This window comes from Syngnathoides biaculeatus, chromosome 19, assembly GCF_019802595.1.
Source record: "Syngnathoides biaculeatus isolate LvHL_M chromosome 19, ASM1980259v1, whole genome shotgun sequence".
Taxonomy (NCBI): Eukaryota; Metazoa; Chordata; class Actinopteri; order Syngnathiformes; family Syngnathidae; genus Syngnathoides; species Syngnathoides biaculeatus.
In genome coordinates this window covers 5,982,799-6,004,399 of record NC_084658.1, presented here as the reverse complement: position 1 = coordinate 6,004,399, position 21,601 = coordinate 5,982,799, and the positions used below count along the sequence as shown (strand labels likewise).

The 21,601-nt window shown below is 41.1% G+C and overlaps 1 protein-coding gene and 1 pseudogene across 4 annotated transcripts in view; one reads left to right on the top strand and one right to left on the bottom strand.

Annotated features, from left to right (window-relative positions):
- The window catches only part of pola1 (polymerase (DNA directed), alpha 1), a 69,650-nt gene that overhangs the window by 36,556 nt on the left and 11,493 nt on the right, over positions 1 to 21,601 (top strand). For all 4 annotated transcript variants that reach the window (XM_061804941.1, XM_061804942.1, XM_061804940.1 and 1 more), the window contains exons 35-36: positions 7,832 to 7,948; positions 19,410 to 19,506. In XM_061804941.1, coding sequence (XP_061660925.1) covers positions 7,832 to 7,948; positions 19,410 to 19,506 — 214 coding nt within the window. The remainder of the gene's footprint in view (positions 1 to 7,831; positions 7,949 to 19,409; positions 19,507 to 21,601) is intronic.
- Positions 9,577 to 9,695, bottom strand: LOC133493099 (5S ribosomal RNA; annotated as a pseudogene).

Below are 21,601 nucleotides of genomic sequence, written 5' to 3'. Positions count from 1 at the left end.
TTGAATTGAGAAGCTTTGATTAAGCAGAGGAGGTACAAAGTGGAACCATTTGAGCTCTATTCAGTGTGTGTGTGTGTGTGTGTGTGAGATTAAGCATGTGTGAGGTTGCATGTTTTTGTTGGGTAGATCGATTTTAGGTCTTCTGTGGCTTAAAAGCTATGGATGTTGGCAGCCAAAGTGTGTTTGTGTCTGTGTACTCGCAGGTGGAATCCACTGTTAGAGGAAACCATCTGGCTCCATGTTAATATTAAAAAAAAAAAGCTCAAACAGTTATTACATCAGAGGAACATCAAATAGCATCTATTATTTGTAATGCTTTTTATCATTTCTGTGCATCTACTCACACTGTACGGGGCAAAAAATGCATTGAACAGCTGCAGACTATAGTCGGAATCACAGCGTAACACAGCACTATTTTGACAATGATTATATCACGGTACACTGTGAGATATAATTTGAATAATTAATAGGATTAGAAGTATCTTGGCGGCACGATGGCGCAGCTGTAGAGCATTGGCCTAACAGTTCTGAGGACCTGGGTTCAAATCCCGTCCCCCCCGGTGTGAAGTTTGGCTGTTCTCCTCGTGCCTGTGCGGGTTTTCTCCAGGCACTCCAGTTTCCTCCCACATCCCACAAACATGCATTAATTGGAATTTCCCTTAGGTGTGATTTTGGGTACGACTGTTGTCTGTCTCCATGTGCCCTGTGATTGGCGTGCAACTAGTTCAGGGTGTACCCTGCCTCCTGCCCGTTGACAGCTTGGATAGGCTCCAGCACTCCTGTGACACTTGTGAGGAAAAGCGACTCAGTGAATGGATGGATGGATGGATGGATGGATAGAAGTAGCTGAAGGAAAATGTTACCATGCCAAAGAAATGAAGTACACTGAACTCCACTTATATTTTCTGTAAACAAATTCACCTATTCTCATTAATTCACTGAAAAACTCACCTATTTGCAACTATGTGCTATTTTGTGCTCTTTCTGTAATGCCCTAAGATGTAACAATAAGGCTCGAATTAAGTGGTCTCACATCACATTTTACCAGATAAAATTCCCTTTTTTTTTCTCCCCCCCAAAAAAATATTGAAAGGCAAAACTGCGGGTCACAGTTTTACCGCAAAGACTGAAGCACGCAGGTGTGTACGTTATGTCACCAATGGGTTGAAAGTACAAAGTGGAAGTGAAATGTGAAGGAGTGGCGAGATGCGATGCTGAAATGAGAAGAGGAAAAAAAAGACAGAAAAATTGTAAATATGTGGGAGCTTTTAATAGTAAAATGCAAGTCAGGCACCCTTTTTTGCAACATGGACTGTTCTCTCCGCTGAAAACCCTGCATCATGGGACCCGAGTGAAAAATATGAAATTAACATTGGTCGGCAAACAGTGAGTGTTCAGCCAGTGTTTGCCCTGCCTGGAATTTGTTATAAATACCCTCTAACGGAAGTTCATGAACTCGTTCATGTTTTGTTTTATATAGCTGAACTTAGTGTATTTTTGCCTGATGAACGTTAGTGAAAATGCGTGCATTCCGCCGTCTGTGAGCGGTTTTCCAACAAAAGTTCATTTTCATTCAAGAGTGTCATGTTTTGTTTGGGACCTCTAGGACAAAAACCCATCTTTTCAGGACTACTGGAGTACTAAAATATGAATTAGCTGCAGTCTTACATTAAACTCTCCTGTTATATTGTCATATTCATGTTTAATTAAAACTTTGCTTTTAATCCTTGTCCGATTAACCTGCGAATTATTCCTTTTTGAAATTTGAAAATTGCCCCTCAAAAGATAGAATGATAAGCAAAAGTGGTTCTCAAAAAAAAAATTCAATTCAAGCATAGCAAATGATACTGTCAAAGCCCTTACTGAAAGGAAATTTATGTTATGTTGAAGGAAACTTAAGTTGAAGTGAGACCACTTGACTGAGAGACTTTCTGTCAGTGTGGAACTATGTTTACCCAGACTTAGTAGCAGATGTTATGTCTGTTTTTGCTCTGCTACGTGGCTATTAAAAAGCTTGAGCTAAGAAACGGGACGTGTCCTGACTGTCCTGTTATTGCTTGGCAATTGGTATTTTTACAAGTTGTGTAGGCGATATACCGTAAATGTGCACTTTTGGTCCATTTTTTCAAATTGTCCATATTTTTTTCAGGGTAATTTTCTGAGATTTGAAAATGATATTCGTCTTTTGTGGATCATAATTTCTGGCATATTCATGTTTTAACATGACATTAACATAAATTTGACAGGAATAATGTTTTTCATGTTTTATTAATATAGACACCTGTACTTAAAGCATTTTTCATTGCTCAATTATTTTTTTTTATCCTCTGAAGGGTTCAGTCCCAAACACTTTCCACTTTGAAACGCTATGTTCAGATGTGTGTTTTCAGAAGAAAGAATAAAACATTAAAATGGTTGTCCAAAGAGTTAAAGATGGCGGAAGCTGAAGAATGCTTAAGTCATCCAGCATCACTGCTGAATGCATAAATGAGGAAAGAGGTTAAGTAGACATGAAGGTTTTTGGTGAACAGTTGGATTTCCGAGTAGATTTGTCATGGTCTGTCTTACCTTCTTTAGTTAAATGATATGCCACTCATTTTTCACGTCTGCATGCAGTATGCCATTTATACACTGATATGCTGTAAATTGTGCTATTATTGGATTTTATGCCACTCACGTGAGGCTGTACACCTCCAGTCCCAACTGTGGGAAAATACCCTGATTAGATGGCACCCCATGCACCTTCTTGCTTTTCATGAGTTCCTTGTTTCAGATTTGTCTGTCTCTTTGTCTATCTCATCAATGGATTTAATCATAATTTACTGTAAAAAATTTAGTTCAGTGCCTTCATCAAATTAATTTGCATAATTGAATCACTCATTTTAACTGTTCAGTCCTTTGGAATCACTACTTTGGGGGAGTGTTGAGGTTGCAGGTGCTGGGGGGTTTATTTGGAGTTAGTGAATAGAAGGAAGGAAGTCCGGGCATTGATGACTGTGGTTCTTACACTCTGTCATTAGTTGGGCATTAACCCCCAACCTGCCCTCCTCCTCCCCCTATTTCATAATGACAGGGCATAAGAAGCTAATGGGGGTGGGTGGGCTGCTTGCAAGAGTACAGACCTATTGAAATAGGACACAGCACCTGTCCACTGTCACAAACTCAACCCGGGTGGTGTTCCTAACTGTGGCTGCCCATGGTTCTGCCTGTCTGACAAGTGCACAAGGAAAGAAGCATTCTGTCCATCCACCCATTTTCTGTAAAGCTTGTCCTGGTTAGGGTCATGAGTGAGCTAAGTAGCAATAATAAGTAACTAATTTTCTTCCTGTCTTCAAGTAATTGAGGCAATTGCTGTGCACTGCTGTACTTGGTTGCAACCAACATAGGTGTTGTCAATTCAGTCTCTGCTTGTTTGCTATCTGAACAACTTGAGAATTTGAGGGGTTTCTTGTTAACTTCAAAATCATATTTTAAAATTATTTCAATGTCACGTGATTTAGAAAATGACTGGTATATGAAACCACATAAAATTTCCCTGTGACACTCTTTAATCCATTTGATTCTAAATGAACCATGGGCTCAAAATCATTAACTTTAATGCAATCATATTGTGTATAATTTGTTTTAATCCAGTAAAGTGTGTTGCGTTATATACAGTATAATATTAGAAGAAGAAAAAACAAAATTTTCACTGTTTTATTTTGTGTGGGACATAGAAACCTGTATACAGTAGATACATATCAAAAAATAAATCAAGGGCATTTATTGTCATTGTATGAGAGATAATGTTTACAAATACTTTCAAGTGTAGATCTTGGATCTTCTTTGCTTTTCTTCCAGGCGTCTTGCACCAGCAACCACAGCTTGTTCTGAGCCTCCCTTTCCTCCTTGGCAAGTCTTTAAGCAGTTGTACAGCTCGCTCCAGACTCTTACATCCTTTGTGTCTCCCCCCCAAAGAGAATTCTGAATTGTTGTCATTCAAAACTAAGTTATGATTGCCCCTAGATCAGCGGTCGGCAACCTTTGACACCGAAAGAGCCATTTGAACCCGGTTTCCACGGAAAAGAAAACACTGGGAGCCGCACATCTAAAATGAAGAAAAAAAAAACTTTTACTACTTTACCGCAGCATGTTTCTCCATTGGCTTTGCCGGGCTTGAAAGTCGCTCAAAATAGACGGCGTTTCAGCGGGTATACCCCCTTCCGCAGTGTGACGTCTATTTTGAGCGACGAAAAAATAATATCAAATAATTTAATTAATATTTTAATATTTCAAGATCACAATCTTCAAATTTAGAACTAAAATAATATAAAAACTAACACAAATAAAACGCACTTCAATTAAATACAAAAAAAATTTTTTAGTAATTTATTTTCCCAAGCCAATCAGAGCCGCATTATAAGGATGAAAGAGCCGCATGAGGCTCCGGAGCCGCGGGTTGCCAACTGCTGCCCTAGATGATGTATTTGAGGTAGCGGGACTTTTCAACCCCAAACAATGGCTGGTGTCTACTGTCGGCAGCAATTACATATACAGGTAGACGATTGTCTAGAGAATTTTAATCATCACTTCTCTTGCATCTTTTCTTTCTCGTTTTTTTTCCCCAAGAAACATGTATGATCCTTGTTTTCTTTTTTGTGGGGGGTTCAAACTTGTTTTTGTAACCAAACTGTAGTGTATCATCCTTGTTGTCTTCAATAGGTCTTATATTTTGTTTCATATGTCGATGAAAACTTTTCACTTGACGGGATTGCCTCTTCATCCTTTTGGTCAACAGTTAAATTCTCTAGATATACTGGCATATTCTTAATCTTTGTCACTCTTGCCTATTTTTTTCCTAGGGTGGAGAGATTTTTATTTTATTCTATGTCTTTTACTTTTATTTATACTAACGTTCAGACATCCTACCAATGGTAGAGAATATTAAGTCCACTTTTTAAATGAGAAAATGTCTGCGCAAAATCAATATATATCCTTCTTCGGAAAAAATGTTCACACTGTTGGACAATAAATAGTCTCTTCATCGATAAATGAACCTGCTAAAGTGCTGCCTCTCACGCCAGCATTTTGGATCCTTCCTGACACTACCAAAAAAAGAACAACATACCGTATGGAAATTATACAGACATCCACTTTGGCAAGAAAAGTAACAACACAATTGTAGAATTTATCAGCCTGAAAGTCAGATACTTTATAAGTATAAGACTCTATAGATGAAGAGCTTTTTTAAAAAATGCAGCACACACTTTTGAAAAACATTTAACTATTGTAGACATGAACGTTTGATAATTAGCATATTAAAACAAGGTGGCACAGAAGGCGACTGGTTAGCACAACTGCCTCACAGTCCTGAGGAATCTGTTTGTGTGGTGTTTGCATGTTCTGCTTGTTTTCTGTGGGTACTCTGGTATCCTCCCACATCCCAAAAACATGAGTGGTAGGTTGACTAAAGACTCTAAATTGCCCGTAGGACAATGTGTGTGTAAATGAATTTGAAAAATGTACGGGTGTGGTCCGTCTTGCCCGCAGATATAAAGTTACGGGTGTGGTCCACCAGTCATGCCTGCAGATATAAAGTTGTGGGTGTGTGTTCTGTTTGTAATTATGAGTATACCCCTTTAAGAGCAAAGGGGGCGGTGTCAGGTAAACTAGGAAGTAGAAGTAGCCTGAGCATCACCTCGTTAGAGACCGTGTGCTTCCATGTTTAAAAAAAAAAAAAAAAAGACATCAATCTGTGGTTCACTGCGCTGGATCAGTTTTCATGTGTGCTGAGTGTGCGTGCAGTGGTACAGCCTAGAGGGAACATTGATCAAGACTACACAAAATAAGCGACGTCTTTCATTATCTATGTATGTCTACTTGGCGTGTGATTTTTTTTTTTTTTTTTTTTTTTTGTGCTCGACTGTGCAGATTTGCGAGTGCGATGCCCCGCAGGCACATACATGCCCGTCAAATCACACTGACTGCAAATGGTTGTTTATATGTGCCCTGGATTGGCTGGTGACCAATTTAGGATGTAGCCCGCCTCTCACCAGAAGCTACATAGGATAGCCTCTAATACCCCCATGACCCTAGAGAGAAAAAAACAGTACAGAAAATGGATAGATGGATGGTAAAACAATGGATTGATACACCAATGTTTAGCAAATCCTCCAGCAGGATTTTTGATTATCTTTTTCTTTTCCTTCTGGCTTGTCCCGTTAGGGGTCGCCACAGCGTGTCATCTTTTTCCATATAAGCCTATCTCATGCATCTTCTTCTCTTAACACCCACTGCCCTCATGTCCTCCCTCACATCATCGATCAACCTTTTCTTTGGTCTTCCTCGTTCTTTTGCCTGCCAGCTCCATCCTCAGCACCGTTCTACTAACATACTCACTCTCTCACCTCTGAACATGTCCAAACCATCTGTCTGCTCTCTCACCTTGTCTCCAAAACATCCAACTTTGGCTGTTCTTCTAATGAGCTCATTTATAATCCTATCCAACCTCTTTACTCCAAGCGAGAACCTCAGGATCTTCATTTCTGCTACCTCGAGTTCTGGTTTCTGTTGTTTCTTCAGTGCCACCGTCTCTAATCCGTACATCATGGCTGGCCTCACCACTGTTTTATAAATTTTGCCTTTCATCCTTGCGGAGACTCTTCTGTCGCATAGAACACCAGACACCTTCCTCCAACTGTTCTAACCCGCTTGGAGCCGTTTCCTCACTTCTTTGTTCGCAGATGATATTGTGATCTGCTGTGAAAAGCAGGGAGCAGGCACGCACTGGAAAGGAGAGGAATGAAGATTAGCTGAAATAAAACAGAACATATGTGCATGAGTGTGAGGGGCACAGGAGGAGGAGTGAAGCTCCAGGGAGAAGAGATAGCGAGGGTGGATGACTTCAAATACTTATTCTAGTCTAACCTCACCTGTCAGCCTATCCATTACTACCGCAAACAGGAAGGGGCTCAGCGCAGATCCCTGATGCAGTCCCACCTCCACCTTAAATTCTTCTGACACACCTCACCGCTGTTCTCCTGCCCTCATACATGACCTGAACTATTCTAACGTATTTCTCCGCCTCACCAGACTTGTGCATGCAGTACCACAGTTCCTCTCTTGGTACTCTGTCAGGCTTTCTCTCGGTCTACAAAGATACACTAAAGCTCCTTCTGACCTTCTCTGTACTTTTACACAAGGATCCTCAAGGCAAATAATGCATCTGTGGTACTCTTTCTAGGCATGAAACCATCCTGTTGCTCGCAGATACTTACTTCAACCCCAATTCCAATGACGATGGGACGTTGTCAAACAAAACCGTTTAAAAAAGAGAAATGAAACTTGCCTCAGTTATTCAGAGCTCTGCCACGTTGGCTTGTTTAGAAAGCTCTTGGAACGTCGATTGCTCAAAATCTGACGTATTCAGGCCCCAAAAAATGGGCCTTTGCAGTGAATGCAAGGAAGGAAGCCTGGACATTTATGATGGTAGTTCCATTCTCTGTCATTAGTTCCGCATTGTACCTTCAAAAGCTAAGAACAACCTCGGGGCTTGTCTTTGGGATGGTAATGGGACTGCTTGCTGGAGACCAGTCAAGTCAGTCAATTCTGAGGAGCCACTGAGCAACAGATCAAAAGACCAATTGTTCACTGGTGTGACACAGTCTCACAATCCTCTACCTTCATGGATGCCATGAAGTCGATTTGTCTATCACTGTGTCTACCTGTATAAGTGAGAAAATCTTAATTGAAAACCAAATGTCCCAATTGGTGTGACAGTTGCAGATTATTAATATTTAAAGATTGTGTGTGTGCATGCAGATCAATTTATTTATTTGTTTGTTTATTTAAGGGCTGGTTAGTGTGTGAGGACCAGGCTTGTCAGAACAGGATCAGGCGCTTGCCCATTGCCTTCTCTCGTCATGGACCCATCTGCCCAGCCTGCAGCAGAGCGACTCTCAGGCCTGAGGTAACACACAAGCACCTCATTGCTGTTTGGGGTTGAGTTTGCCATGAATCCATGCACAAACACACTCTAATTATTGAAGGATTTGTCCAGGTGATGGTGCTGTGGAGCTGAAAAGTCTTTATATGCAGGCTAAACACACCTATGGATCAATGGAACGTTTCACTTCTGTACACACCCCATTAAGAAAATCAACACAATATAATAAGATGGAATACAAAAGCTATATCAAACATTATACCATTACAAGGATAATATTCAATTTTCACTGACATGGTCAGAGTTGTATTATTGTATTGTTACAATATATTTGTTGTAGGACACACTGTTGCTAATTATTAGGGGTGTTGTTTTTTTGTTCATTTTCCTAAATAGTCTTTGATTTACAGTAAAAATGTTTTGATATTCAACAATGCTGTTGGATTGTATAATATTTCAGGGTTTTATTCATCCATCCATTTTCTCAGCCTCTTATCCAGCTATCTTCGGGCAGGAGACGGTACATCATGAGCTGGTTCCCACCCAATTGCAGGGCACATAAAAACAACCATTCACACCCACGTTCACACCTAGGGGGAATTTAGAGTCCTCAAATAACCAACCATGTCAATTGAAAATAATTAATTATTATAAATGGGCATCCAAGTACTCTAAAATTGTATGTTTTGTTTTATGTGGACATCTCTTTTTATAATATAAAACAACCAATGCCATCTTTAATCAAGAGACATTTAGAGATCAAGTCATATGTTAACAAGGGATCCCCTCTTTGATAGCACTCTTTTGCATCTATCTCAACATTGCTGTTTGGTGACATTCTGGCACCCCCCTCGAATTGATCTTTCTTTAAGTATGTTCTGAACGTCCTCAACAAAGTTTTAAGTTAGGGGATGATTGTGGCCACACCATGAGCTTTTCCCCTTTTGTTTTACCTCAAGCAGTGAAAGCATCATTGACACTTTTTGCAGCATTGGACGGTGCTTTTTTTTTTTACATTAATTAGAAGGTACGGTTCTTTTCCTGCAGTGGCATGAAATAATCCACGAACAGTAGCATGTATGTTACAGATGTAATTTTGACACATTTAGGCACCCAAAAGGGTGCTACTACCTCACTCCCAGTTGTTTGTTGTTGTTTTCCTTTCGGCTTGTCCCTTTCGGGGTCGCCACAGCGTATCATCTCAGATGAACGCATATATATGTTTGGCACAATTTTTACGCCGGATGCCCTTCCTGACGCAACCCTTCTCGGGAAGTGGAGGCCCCAGTGGGATACGAACCCACATCCCCTGGTTTACCAAACCAGTGCTCTAACCACTGAGCTACGGGGCCTCACCTCACTCCCAGTTATTCTGGCCAATATAAATTACTCTGCCATCTCCGTACTGGGCCAATGTGGTGGTCATCCACTAACAATCCAGAAATCGATCCATATGTGAACACCTAATGAAACATGGCATAGGCATACATCAGTGTATATTTTCAACATACAATCGTCTTCTTTTCCTTTCAGCTTGTCCCGTTAAGGCTCACCACAACATGTCATCTCAGATGAATGCATATTTGTTTGGCACAGTTTTACGCCAGATGCCCTTTCTGACGCAACTCCTCTGCATTTTACCCGGGAAGAGAAGCTTACAGCACCTGGCATTCCCAGGCAGTCTTCCATCCAAGTACTAACCAGGGCAAAACCCCCTTAGCTTCCGAGATATGACTAAACCGGGTGGTTTCAGGGTAGCATGGCCGTAAGCCTGAATATTCAATATATTTTCAAAGTATTTCAAAAGCGTGCACATTCGTGCGCACATTCACACGAAAAATTAGACGTGGGGTCCCTTCCCATGACCATCTCTCCTTGGCTTAGAGACCATGATGGGTTTCATGTGTGCTTTCATGTCGCATGTTTCAGAATCGCCTGCCCTATGTACTGCGACTGCTGCTGCAGCGTAAGGCGTCGCGGCTTCGGAGAAACAGATTTTCACATATCCTGTATTTGCGTTACATCAAGTTTGATATGAGAAGGGTACACTGTAGTGGGGGGTGTCACAGTAACTAAATTCGAGGGTACTGTCCATGACACCACCACTATGTAAAAGTACACTGGATCATACTTAGAACTGTTTCTAATATTTTGCCAGTCTAAATAAGGGCTGAAGGTGAGTGTGAAAGCATTGGAGCAGACCTATCAAGGCCTTTATGCTACATGATTTTTTTTGGGGGGGGGACTGGTAGGCACCTTTTGAACACTTCGTTAGCTTGACCACTGGATTTAACAGCACTCTACCCTTTTAACTTGAGTGTGACTGTCCAGTCTGTCTTTCCTCAGTCCCATCCCTTTTTAACCATTGCCTTAACTCTCCTGTCATGTTTTTTTTATAATCCGCTGCGCTCAATGCTTTGCTGTCCGTGACTCTGTGGCGACAGATTGTAACCCAGAAGTCCAATTTCTGCTGTCACTGTAGCCACTTAGGATGCTGTTGGTTTGCCTGAGGGCTGTGGCACTTTAAACTGCATGCTGAATAAAAACTCTCCCGCGCTCACTCATCCATCCTTTCTCAACCGTAAGCATGGGAACCTCTCTACGTTTTACCTTCTCTGGAGTATAATGTTTAGCGCCACACTTTGTCATTACATATTATTCAAACAGCCAAAGATAATGAACACATCCACATGCAGTACTTTTGAAGCTGAATCCACTGTTGACAGTGACCACATTTTTTAAGGCAAGAAAAATGGTTTTATGTAGTGCATTTCATACCAAAGGTAACTTAATGTGCCTTAATGATTTAAAGCATTACATAACAAAGAACAAAAACACAAAGTACAGAAATTAAAATACAACTTACTAAAATTACTAAAAATGCACTGGCAGAAAGATTGTTTAAAAAATGAAAATGCTCTAAAAGGCTAAATCATAAGCATGAAGGGAAAAAAGTTTACAACCTTGAAAACATTCACACTTGGGGATGATTTCACTTGTGTTGGGAACTTATTCATTTTGTGTACTGCAGGGGTGCCCAAACTTTGTTGCCCAAAGATCTACTTTTCACTACTACTACTACTACTACTACAACTTTCCTCTTGCGATTTACTTTTTTTTGTCACAACTGTCTTCGGCTTGAGAGCGCAGAGAACTACCAGTGAAGTCAAATATAACATAATTAATTTTTTTGCCATTACCTGAGTTTACGCCAATTACTTCCACTGAAGTGAATCACTGTGTTACATAATCCGGACAGTAGGTACTGATAGCCAGCCTCAATCACATTTCCAAATGATCATCAGTCCTGTTCGTGTGGTACATTGTCTTGATGATTTTCATGTGGGGGAAAAGGTTGACTTATAGATATGATGAGCCAAATAATCAAGTCAAGGATGTTGCACATTTCCTCAGGTTGAGGTTCTTTTCCCCTTTGAGTGAGCTCTTATAAATATTTGCAGGACTTTGGCTCAGCTAAGCCCTCTGACATCAGTGTGCAACAATAACTCAGTGGTCACGCTCAACATTATCAGATGTGCACGGAATAGGCGCCTTAGAACAGATCTCATGTGAATAGAGCAAGTGATCTTTTTTGCCACATCCATTAACTCTTTCCGTTTAGCATTTTTGCGCATAACGCTTGTTGGTGTATAATGCAGTGGTAATTGAGGAAGTCCAGGAATGCATTGTCCTCCCTGCACTTGGCAATAAACTCATTCAAGCGGCCAACCATTGCAGGTGTTCCATCCGTGATGATGGACATAAATTTGCACACTGGGAGCTGAGTTTTTTTCAATTGAGCTTTTAAAAGATGTTTTAAAAGATTTAAAATATGTCCTATCCTCGTGTGTGTTCATTCATAGGCATGACTGTTAACTGGTGCTCTTTTGCGATCGTGTCAATAAGCACCTTTTTAATAAAAATGTATAACTGGACTGTGTCACTCCTGTAGACTCATCCAGCTACAGTGAGAGCCACTCACAGTCTCAGATGTCCTTCCAAAGTTGCTTGGTAAAATCCTCGGCCATGGCCTCAGTGCACCCTGCAGTGGCAGTTCTTGATAGCTGGAGAGCTCTAATCGAAGATAATATTTCTGCTTTGTTTTTAAAGTCTTGGAACAACGAGTCAGCTGCTTCAATGAAGGCCTCTTTTACCATCTCTCTGTCTTGGAAGGTTTTCTTGTTCTTACAAGAAGAAGAATCATTATTGTCATGAACATGCAGCCATGCATACAAAATATGTTCTCTGCATTTTACCTATTACAGTGAACACACACTTGTTAGTGAAACACACTGGCGCAGGGGGCAGCTGAAGTGCCCGGGGAGCAGTTCGGGGTATCAGTGTCTTGCTTAAAGTGCCACTGTTATTAAATATATGATTTTTAGTATGTTATTAATGAAAAAACAGCAGGCGACATGGACCCATTCATTTTTTTCACCACAAAACATGTTTTTGACGTATACAGCTTTTTGTAACTCCCACCATAAAAATCCTCTCAAAGGATTTGTTTTCGAGAAGAAGCAGGAAGTGACTTAAAGGACAGACCCACTCTCAAGTGGACTCGTTTGTTTCCATTAGTTTTACCTCCAGGAAGGTAGCTCGTTGTTCCTTTGTGTTAGCCAAAATGCCGGCTCGTTGCATTGCTGGACATTGCTTGAACACTCGGGAGGATGGATTTACCCTTCATAAGTTTGCAAGAGACCAGGTTCGTCGCGAAAAATGGATTGCACGGGTGCAGAGGACGAGAGCTTCGTGGGTTCCAAATGACAGGTAGGTGTGTATACAGCTACTAAAAAAAATAATAGTTTGGGGCGGACCGTGTAATCCGTCTCTCGTAACGTAACAAAAGATCAGTGCGCATCGGACGGCGTCGGAATGCTGCGTCGCTTCGCCAGCGAAGCGCTCAGGCTCCTGGACGGCGGTGGCTCTGAAGAACGGTGCCACAACTGCGTGAGACGACAACGCAGTAAAGCGCCCTGGCTCAACAGTGTTGTTCATCGCGTAATGTGGCGTCTATGAACAACCCCCTAAAGCAGCACGGCTCGGCTTTGCCTCACTCAGCCGCGTTCGGCGACAACGCAGTAAAGCGCCCCGGCTCGACGGTGTTGTTCATCACGTACTGCAGCGGCTATGAACAACCCCCTAAAGGAGCACGGCTCGGCTCCGTGATGAGCCTGCTCGGCGCCGAAAATGAGCCACACCGGTTGGCTGCCATGAGCCGCGATAACTCATCTCCGCCGCGGAAGTAGATCGGACGAGAGGCGGTTTGGCCGTGATCGCATATCATCTGAATATGGCTCGAAACAATTGTGTAATATTCCCCTGGTAACTTCACTCGGTTGTGTGATGTTCTACTTTTCGAAAAGAACTTCCGTGTCAGATGGGGCGTGTTCGTCTCCCATAGTTAGGTTGCACCGCGTGTTTTCATTGGCGAATGTCCGGGTGACATGTACAGAGGATGCAGCCAATATGGCGTCCACGTGCATATCGTAGAATGACACTGATGCAACTTTGTGCATGGATGACCCGCTCTCCGCTCAAATTTATTTTTTCGTATAGACATTGAAGTAAATGATGTTATATGTATTTTTCATTACAATATCTATTTTCGAATGTTTCTAGGGATGACACTTGGCCTTTAAGGACACTACAGCCCCGAGTCCCACAAATGGTCCAGTTGTATTTTTTATTACCAGTACGAAAATGTTGCTCCACATTTCCCTTTTTCGGTAAAGCGACTGCAGACTGGCAGATGAGGCAAACACACATTGAAAATTATAAAGGAGGAAAAAAGTGGTACATCCAGCTCCCCCACTCATTTTTATATCCTCAAGTTTAGAACACATAAGTTTGAGGCCAAATGCTAGCTTACTAGAATGCGCCATTATGTGCACACGTCAGGAAAGGTCAGATTGGTCAAACTGACTGGCGCTCAAGTGACAAATTTCATCGTGAGAATGAGAGGCTGATGTCTACGTTTTAATGCCATACCCACCCGACCTTTCCGATCGACCAGAATATCGCGATCGACCAGTAGATCGGGTTCGACGTATAGGGCACACCTGAATCAAATGAATGCATAACAGACCGTCTGTCGTCTTCAAATTCCCCCCCCCCCCCCCCATCCCCATCTACTGTATCAAATACAACACTGACGTCCAACAAAACGAACTGACACCCTTCCTAAGTTAGTGTTCAACCTTATATCATTTAGCACTTTGATAAGGACTGATTCTATTCTGTGAGGAGGTTTGAAACCTGATTGGAATTTAATTTCAATATGTCGCTTAGTTTATTAATAATCACTTTCTCACCTATCTTGGCTATAAACTGGAGATTTGAACTGGGTCTATAGTTTTCTAACAGGGAAGCATTCAGCGTTTTCTTTTAAAAGTGCCTTAAAGATCTAGGAAACTCACCTGACAGAGGTTGGCAATTATTTGGTGCAAATCAGCTGATACAGGGTGTCAAATATCTAGTACCCATTGAAAATTATGTGACCTAAAATCTGGTCTGGCAATGCATTCCCTGGTTCCTCAGTTTTCCATCGCTTCAATATGGGATGTATGCTTTTTGTTTAGTTAAGTGGGGCATCCAAATCGAAATGTCGCCCAACCTCCCCACGTTTCAGGTACTACCCCCGGTGAATGCTTGGTCAACACAATATTACGCTGCTTGCGGCTACCGAATCTGTCTTTGCGTCCAGTATCAACACATTATATGTCACTAATCATCGCATCCATGGCACCGTGTCATTATCACCAAGTGAGGACAGGGAGGAACATCATTGACTTGTGCTGTAGCCAACTGTCCTTGAACCCCAACATCCATGTCCCTTGCTTCCTGTCCACATGTCCAATTACCTTCACAACCCACCGAGGAATCTGAAAACACAAACTCATGAAGCCGGTGCTTTACAGTAGCTTTGCTGCTTTTCCGTATTCTCTATAAATAACATTAATTGACTCAGAATGTGAGTGTGAGTAATAATTTCATTAAACTGTTGGTCTGTAACCGTGTTTAAAATTACAAAGCCTTTGCCTTTAGATGTCACAGTAAATATGTATTTTATGTTTTCTCCACTTATGCTGTGATACACTTTGATTTATTTAAACACCTTTACCATCATATGTGATCCGCCGTGGTGTTTGAATTCCTCTCAAGATTACCAACAGCATCTATGATGTTTGCAATTTTTCCAGGTGAATTTTCTTCCAAAAGTACTGTTTCTGCATTTATAGTTGGTGATTCATCTATGGTCTCCATAAACTTAGTGCTTGTTTTGGGAGAATCTGAAATTCAAATCGAAAAATAATCAGAAATGGCCAATTCCTCAATGTAAAAAAAGATAAAATGTCAATATTCTTAGAGATTGTCTGTTCAAGATGTGACCTTTTGTCGATGGGATGCTGTTTTCTTGAGAGAGTTCAAATATGTGTAGTATATATACAAATTATTTTTTTTGTATTTTTTTTTCCCCATGTTATTGTCGACTTGAATGTTAAAGTCAGTACAGATAGCAGTTCTGAAAATACCGCCATAACATTTCCATTATGTCTTGGAGGTCTATAAATTCTTGTAATAACCGTTGGGCAAGCTTTTGTTATTAGAAGAGATTCAAAAGGGCTCAAATTAATGAATGTAATTTCTTTACACTGGAATAAAAGTAAAAAAAAATAAGTTAAAAGTGGCAGCAGGTCCACCTAATTTTTCCCCCAATTGTACACTTGTTGATGAAAGAACATGAAGTCAAGGATACCACCATTGGTATGTGTTTTGCTTTAATGTGTTTCATCTTTGACCCAATTTAGTTTGTCATTGCAAGTCAGAATCAGCTTTATTGGCCAAGTATGTCATAAACACACAAGGATTTGTCTCCGGTAGTTAGTGCCGCCCTATTATGACATACATGTTGAGTACGTTGTGTACATATGCCTGCCAAAATTGACCTTTTTCTTTTTTTTCCTTTTTGGCATAAAGGTTAGATACCACCCCCCCTTCCTCAATGTGTCTTCTAAACACAAACATGGTCACTGAATCCAGGAAAAAAAGTCTGAAAACAAGTTAAAATGTGTGAATTGACTTTTGATTACTGTGGCACTCGTTCATGGAGGAATCTTATTTGTCCCCGCAAATTAATTAGTACTAAATTGGATACTCTATAGGGGTTTAAGTTTGGAGATTGACTTGATTAGTGACTCTGCCTTGACTTCTCTTGGTAGATAAAGAACTTTTGCACTCTTTTATCTACTTATTCCTTTTGTCAAAAACAATTCAATGATTTATGTATGTGTTTTATGGTTTGTTTGGACTTTTGGTATTTTTTGTGACAGTGGAATCCTCTGTACATTTATTCCACGTATGAGGACTGGCGTTTAATGCTACCATATCAAATATGTGGTCAAATACTTAAAGAGGCCAATGTCGGTAATGTAGTCTCTATTGGTCGCCGGAATCAGAGGCTGATGATTTTCTTGCCACATTGTCACCATTTCAATGTTTTTGTTAGAGTAACCTACATAAGTGTGGATAATATCTTTAATATGATTCATTATTGATGAGGCAGAAATACAATCAGGTTTTCTTGTTGCTGCATCCGCCACTGGAATGTAAATACACTTGTTGTTTGGTCCTTTTTCCTGTTAAGCATCATGGTACATTTACCATCACAGTGGGGGCTGCCTCTGCTTGCTTCTCTTCCATCCCTCCATCCATCTCGCCATCCTTCTCACTCTGCCTTTTTACTCCTCCCCCCTCTGACTGGACACAGATTCAGAGCTTGATCTGATCTCCATGTAATGGGAGCATAATAGGCACTCTGCCTTGATTGGTTGGTAATTTAGGGGAGTTATGCACAGGTGCAATTTGTAATATTTTCAGTAAATTAAATTTCTTTCTTTTCCCCTCTCCCTTGCTTTTCCTTTCTATCACTCTCACTGACACCCACCCACATACTCAGCGCTTTACTCAAATAGCCCTTTTTTTCCACAGCGTTTCAAATCTCTCTCGTGACTTTCCCTTTCTTTTCTCCTTTATTCGCCACTTTCTTGCCCATGCTTTTTTCTTTTTACTTTTTCTCTTCCCTCCCTTGTTAGCTCTCGCACTTATTCTCTCACCCTCTCTCCACAACTCCCCCTTTTCCCCCTCGCTTTATTGATGTACGCTCAGACTCCCATTAGAGCTCCCTTTTTCCCTCTAGTGGAAATTGCTCCGTGTTAATTTTCACACAAATTACGGCAATAGCAGGTATCTCTATTTGATACATTATAGCTGGAGCAATCAGAGATAATTGAGTGCTTTTCAGAGGGAGACGGCTGCATTCACTGCCGCCTCAAAGCTGCCCCATTATCGCCTAATCGCTCTTTAAACACTGAATTTTGCCGAACAAAAATTCTCGTTATAATTTTGCTTAAGTGTATTTGGAAATCACAGTCCTTTGAGCGAGGATAATTGAAATCAAATCCCTTTCACTGGAGCTGACATTTCTACATTTCTCCCCAATTGAAATTAATTTCAAAAATTGGGCATGAATATCTTCAAATAGCAGGCAATTATGCTTTTCAATATAGAGAAATTACCGGTACTGAATGGTTGGAGGCTTTTGGCGAGAGCACCAGTTAAATGCCTTTGTTTCCCGTCTTGTTTGCCGAGTAAAGATTTACATATATTGACTCATTATGGTGTCTTGTGAAGCTGATCAGTGCGACTAACTAGAGCAGCAGTAAATGCTCATTGCATCTTTAAAAAAAAAAAAAAAGTTTTAAAGCCCACTGGAGTTACAGCTGAGCGTAAATGTACTGTATGTTTGTCTCTCGCCATTACCCAGGCGCCCCTTTGCTTCTCGCAGCTGCACTCGTGAGACGGCTGGATGTTGTAGGCATCATGGTCGTCATCAAGCCTTGAATACAAGGGTCACTGGAGAACTTGATATACCAAAAAAGCTTTGTGTGTCACTGGTGCTGCGCCTTTCATGGAATCTGTCACTCCTCACTTTGACTCTTTGGGTTTTTGTCCCCATTATCACGTTTTTAAACTGACTTCCTTTTCATTAACCACGTGATTTACTTGGTTTCAGGTGCCAAAATTTTAGGATTGTATGTGTTCGTTTGAATAGTGGCATTTTTTTTAAAAGAGCATGACCAAGTCTTGAGTGCAATTTTTTTCCTCCATGAACAACTAGAGATGAGGGTTGAGTGATTCGAAAATCTATTTGTATATTTTTTAATGATATTTTTTATGATGAATTTCTTTATTCTTGACTGTTTGCATATGTTTGTGGAGGGAGGGGGGAGTGTGAGTCAGTGGGGAATGAAGACAAGCAAGGGGGTATGACATAGCGGGGAAGGGGGGCGTCCTGCGCTCCCAGGAGAGAGGCAATTTCACAGCTGGTTTGTCCTTAGGCAGTCAGCCTGAAAATGTCTCATATTTGTGGAGCAGATTGAAATGGTGTCAGTGCGGGAACAAAGCGCTGAGCTGAATGACGAGGCAGTCATATGAACGTGTATGCCAAAGAAAGGTGGGGTTGAGGTGCTACAAATTCAATAACAACCCTGTAATATTTTAGCCACGCCTTTCTGACATCTGTCAGTCAATCAGAAAGCAACAATTGGCTCACCTATAATCAGCATTGTATCAATAGAATTTTTGTATGTGTGATCATTTTTCCTGTTTGTTGTGCGTGTTTTCTTTTCAAGATGTGACTGCGCTTGTACAACCTTGGCAACCAAAAGCGAGACTCCATTATCGGTCCGACATGGTTCAGTTGTTGGCTAGGCAGCGCATCAGCGGTCAACAGCTGTGCGTTCTATGCGTGCACCCGTTGACTGCCATTAAACACCTCCCTTACATGCACTCACTCACTCATCATATTTGGCACAGAGCTACATTAGGCACACTTGCCACTTGATTATGCTGCTGCTGTAAAAACTGAAATTACAATTATGTCGGTGGTCGATTGGCAGGTATAATGGATACACACTCGCTCCAGCGGTGACACGCGGGAATTGTCGGGGGATTCTTCCTCGCGGTGGTAATAATAAAGCACTCTGCAAACACCTGATGTCGGTGTGGGGTCGGGGCTTAGCGTGCCCTCTCCATCGTAGTGGGGAAATGACGATCCAATAACTGCAATTAAACATGCAGTATAATGGCTAATCAAATTGACAGCCTCGGCGATTCGCATTCTTCTCTCAGAAAGGCTTATCACAACAAACTATTATGAGGGAGGGTATTTCAGGCCTAGTCGCCTCTTTTATGTCTCTCTCTCTCTCTTATTGTTCATTCTGTCTCCATTTTTTCCCTCTTTACCTTTATTTCTTCTCCTCCATTTCCATGGCTGTGTTGTTCCTTGTATCCCACCAAAAGCAGTTAAAAAAAAAAAAGCAAACTAGTTTTTTTGCTTCACACAAAAGAAGATGTATCTTATTTTTCTTCAACATTTTCTCATGAACATGACAAATTTCAATTTTTTGGTATCTTTTTGCAGTATTCAGAGAAGGCCCTGTACAACCAGGTCTGCTTCTACAGGTTCATCTTCGACTGGGACCATGCGGTGGCCAAAATATTGCAGGGGGAAGAAAAAAGTAAGCACATGCACACACACACTAGCATTGTCTTGGAATGTATTGTTGCTCATTCAAGATTTGAAAGAAGACAAAAAAAGGGGTAACGCGTTTTTGAGAACTTTAATTATTCACACAACTCGACCTTAAACTGATGAATTTCTCGTCTCTCTTTCCATGTTCAAATTTGACCTTGGGTGTTCAAATGTTGGACCTGTTGTTGCCCGGTGTCTGTTTTTCACTAGCCCAGAGCATTGTACTAAATTTAACATTTGATACAGACTGTGTGGCTTGTCAGTTTGAGTCTGATGCCCCTGACTACGACTACTACTGATGATAACAATATATTTTTTTCTTTTTCATTTTAAACCATAATCTCTCATTAGTCACGCTGGCCTGGCTGCAGACAGCAGCGTAAAAGAACATAAATGCATATCAGATTGTATGTATTGTGTGTATGTACAGTGGGGCAAAAAGGTATTTAGTCAGCCACCAATTGTTCCTCACTTCAAAAGATGAGGGAAGTGTATAATTTTCATCATAGATATACCTCACCTATGGCTGTCACAATGAGAAAAAAACTCCAGAAAATCAGTCTTGTTTGTAAAGAATGTAATAATAAATTATGGTGGAAATGGGTATTTGCTCACCTACAAACATGCAAGCTGTAACTTCTTAAACAAGCTCCTCTGTCCTCCACTCATTACATGTATTTATGGCACCTGTTTGAACAGTATAAAACCCACCTGTCCATAATCTCAGTCACACTCCAAACTCTGCTATAGCCAAGACCAAGGACACCAGAAACAAAATTATAGCTCTGCACCAGACTGGGAAGACCTAATCTGCAATAGGTAAGAAGCTTTGTGTGAAGAAATCAACTGTGGGAGCAAGTATTAGAAAATTGAAGACATGCAAGACCACTGATAATCTCCCTCGCTCTGAGGCTCCACCCAAGATATCACCCTTTGGGGTGAAAATGATCAGAAAAGCAAAAATTCAAGAACCGCACCGGGGTCAATGACCTCCAGAGAAGTGTCACCATGCTGCCAGGGACTTAGATTCTGCAGTGCCAGGCACTGTTAACCTTGCTTAAGTCAGTGCATGTTCATCTTAATTTTGCTAGAGAGCATTTGGATGATCGAGAAGAGGATTGGAAAAATGTCATGGGGTCAGATGAAACCAAACTAGACCTTTTATGGTAGAAACTTAACTTGTCATGTTTGGAGGTGAAAGAATGCAGAGTTTCATCCAAAGAATGTCCTACCTACTGTGAAGCTAATGGTGGAAACATCATGCTTTGAGGCTATTTTTCTGCAAACAGACCAGGACCACTGATCCATATAAAGGAAAGAATCAATGGGGCCATGTATGGTGAGATTTTGAGTGAAAAACCTCCTTCCATCAGCAAGGGACACTAAAGATTAAACGTGGCTGGGTCTTTTAACATGAAAATGATCCCAAGCACACCGCCTGGGCAATGAGCGAGTGGCTTCATTTGAAGCATTTCAAGGTCCTGAAGTGGCCTAAACAGTCTCCAGATCTCAACCCCAGAGAAAATCCTTCCGAGGAGTTGAAAGTCTCTGTTGCCCAGCGACAGCCCCAAAACATCACTGCTCTAGAGGAGATCTGCGTGAAGGACTCAGCCAGAATATCAGTAACAGTGTGAGGAAAATCTAGTGAAGACAACGTAAACTCTTCTAGGAATGTTTCCCACGATGTTTAGGAGTGTGTTTAAGGGAATTTATGACCATTTTTCCAGATGCATATTTGTGAGGTTACACACTGCTATCCGCTCCAGTTCATTGACAAGCGTTCATTCGGCTTCAGGGCAGGATTGTGCGGTCCAGTCAGGTTGATCCACATAAAACTCTCTCATCTTTGTCTTTACAAACTTTGATTTGTGTACAGATATTGACAGAATGGGGCCATCTCCAATCTGTTCCAAGAAAGTTTGAAATCTCTGGAATATTAGCCCCTGAGCTTCAGTGAAATGAGCTCTGAATATTTCAGCATACCAAGGGATTTCAGACCCACAAACAGTTTGAGGATTACCTCTTCCTGTTTCAACACGTCTCTGCATCACGACAAAGAACAAAGCAAGGTCCATAAAGAA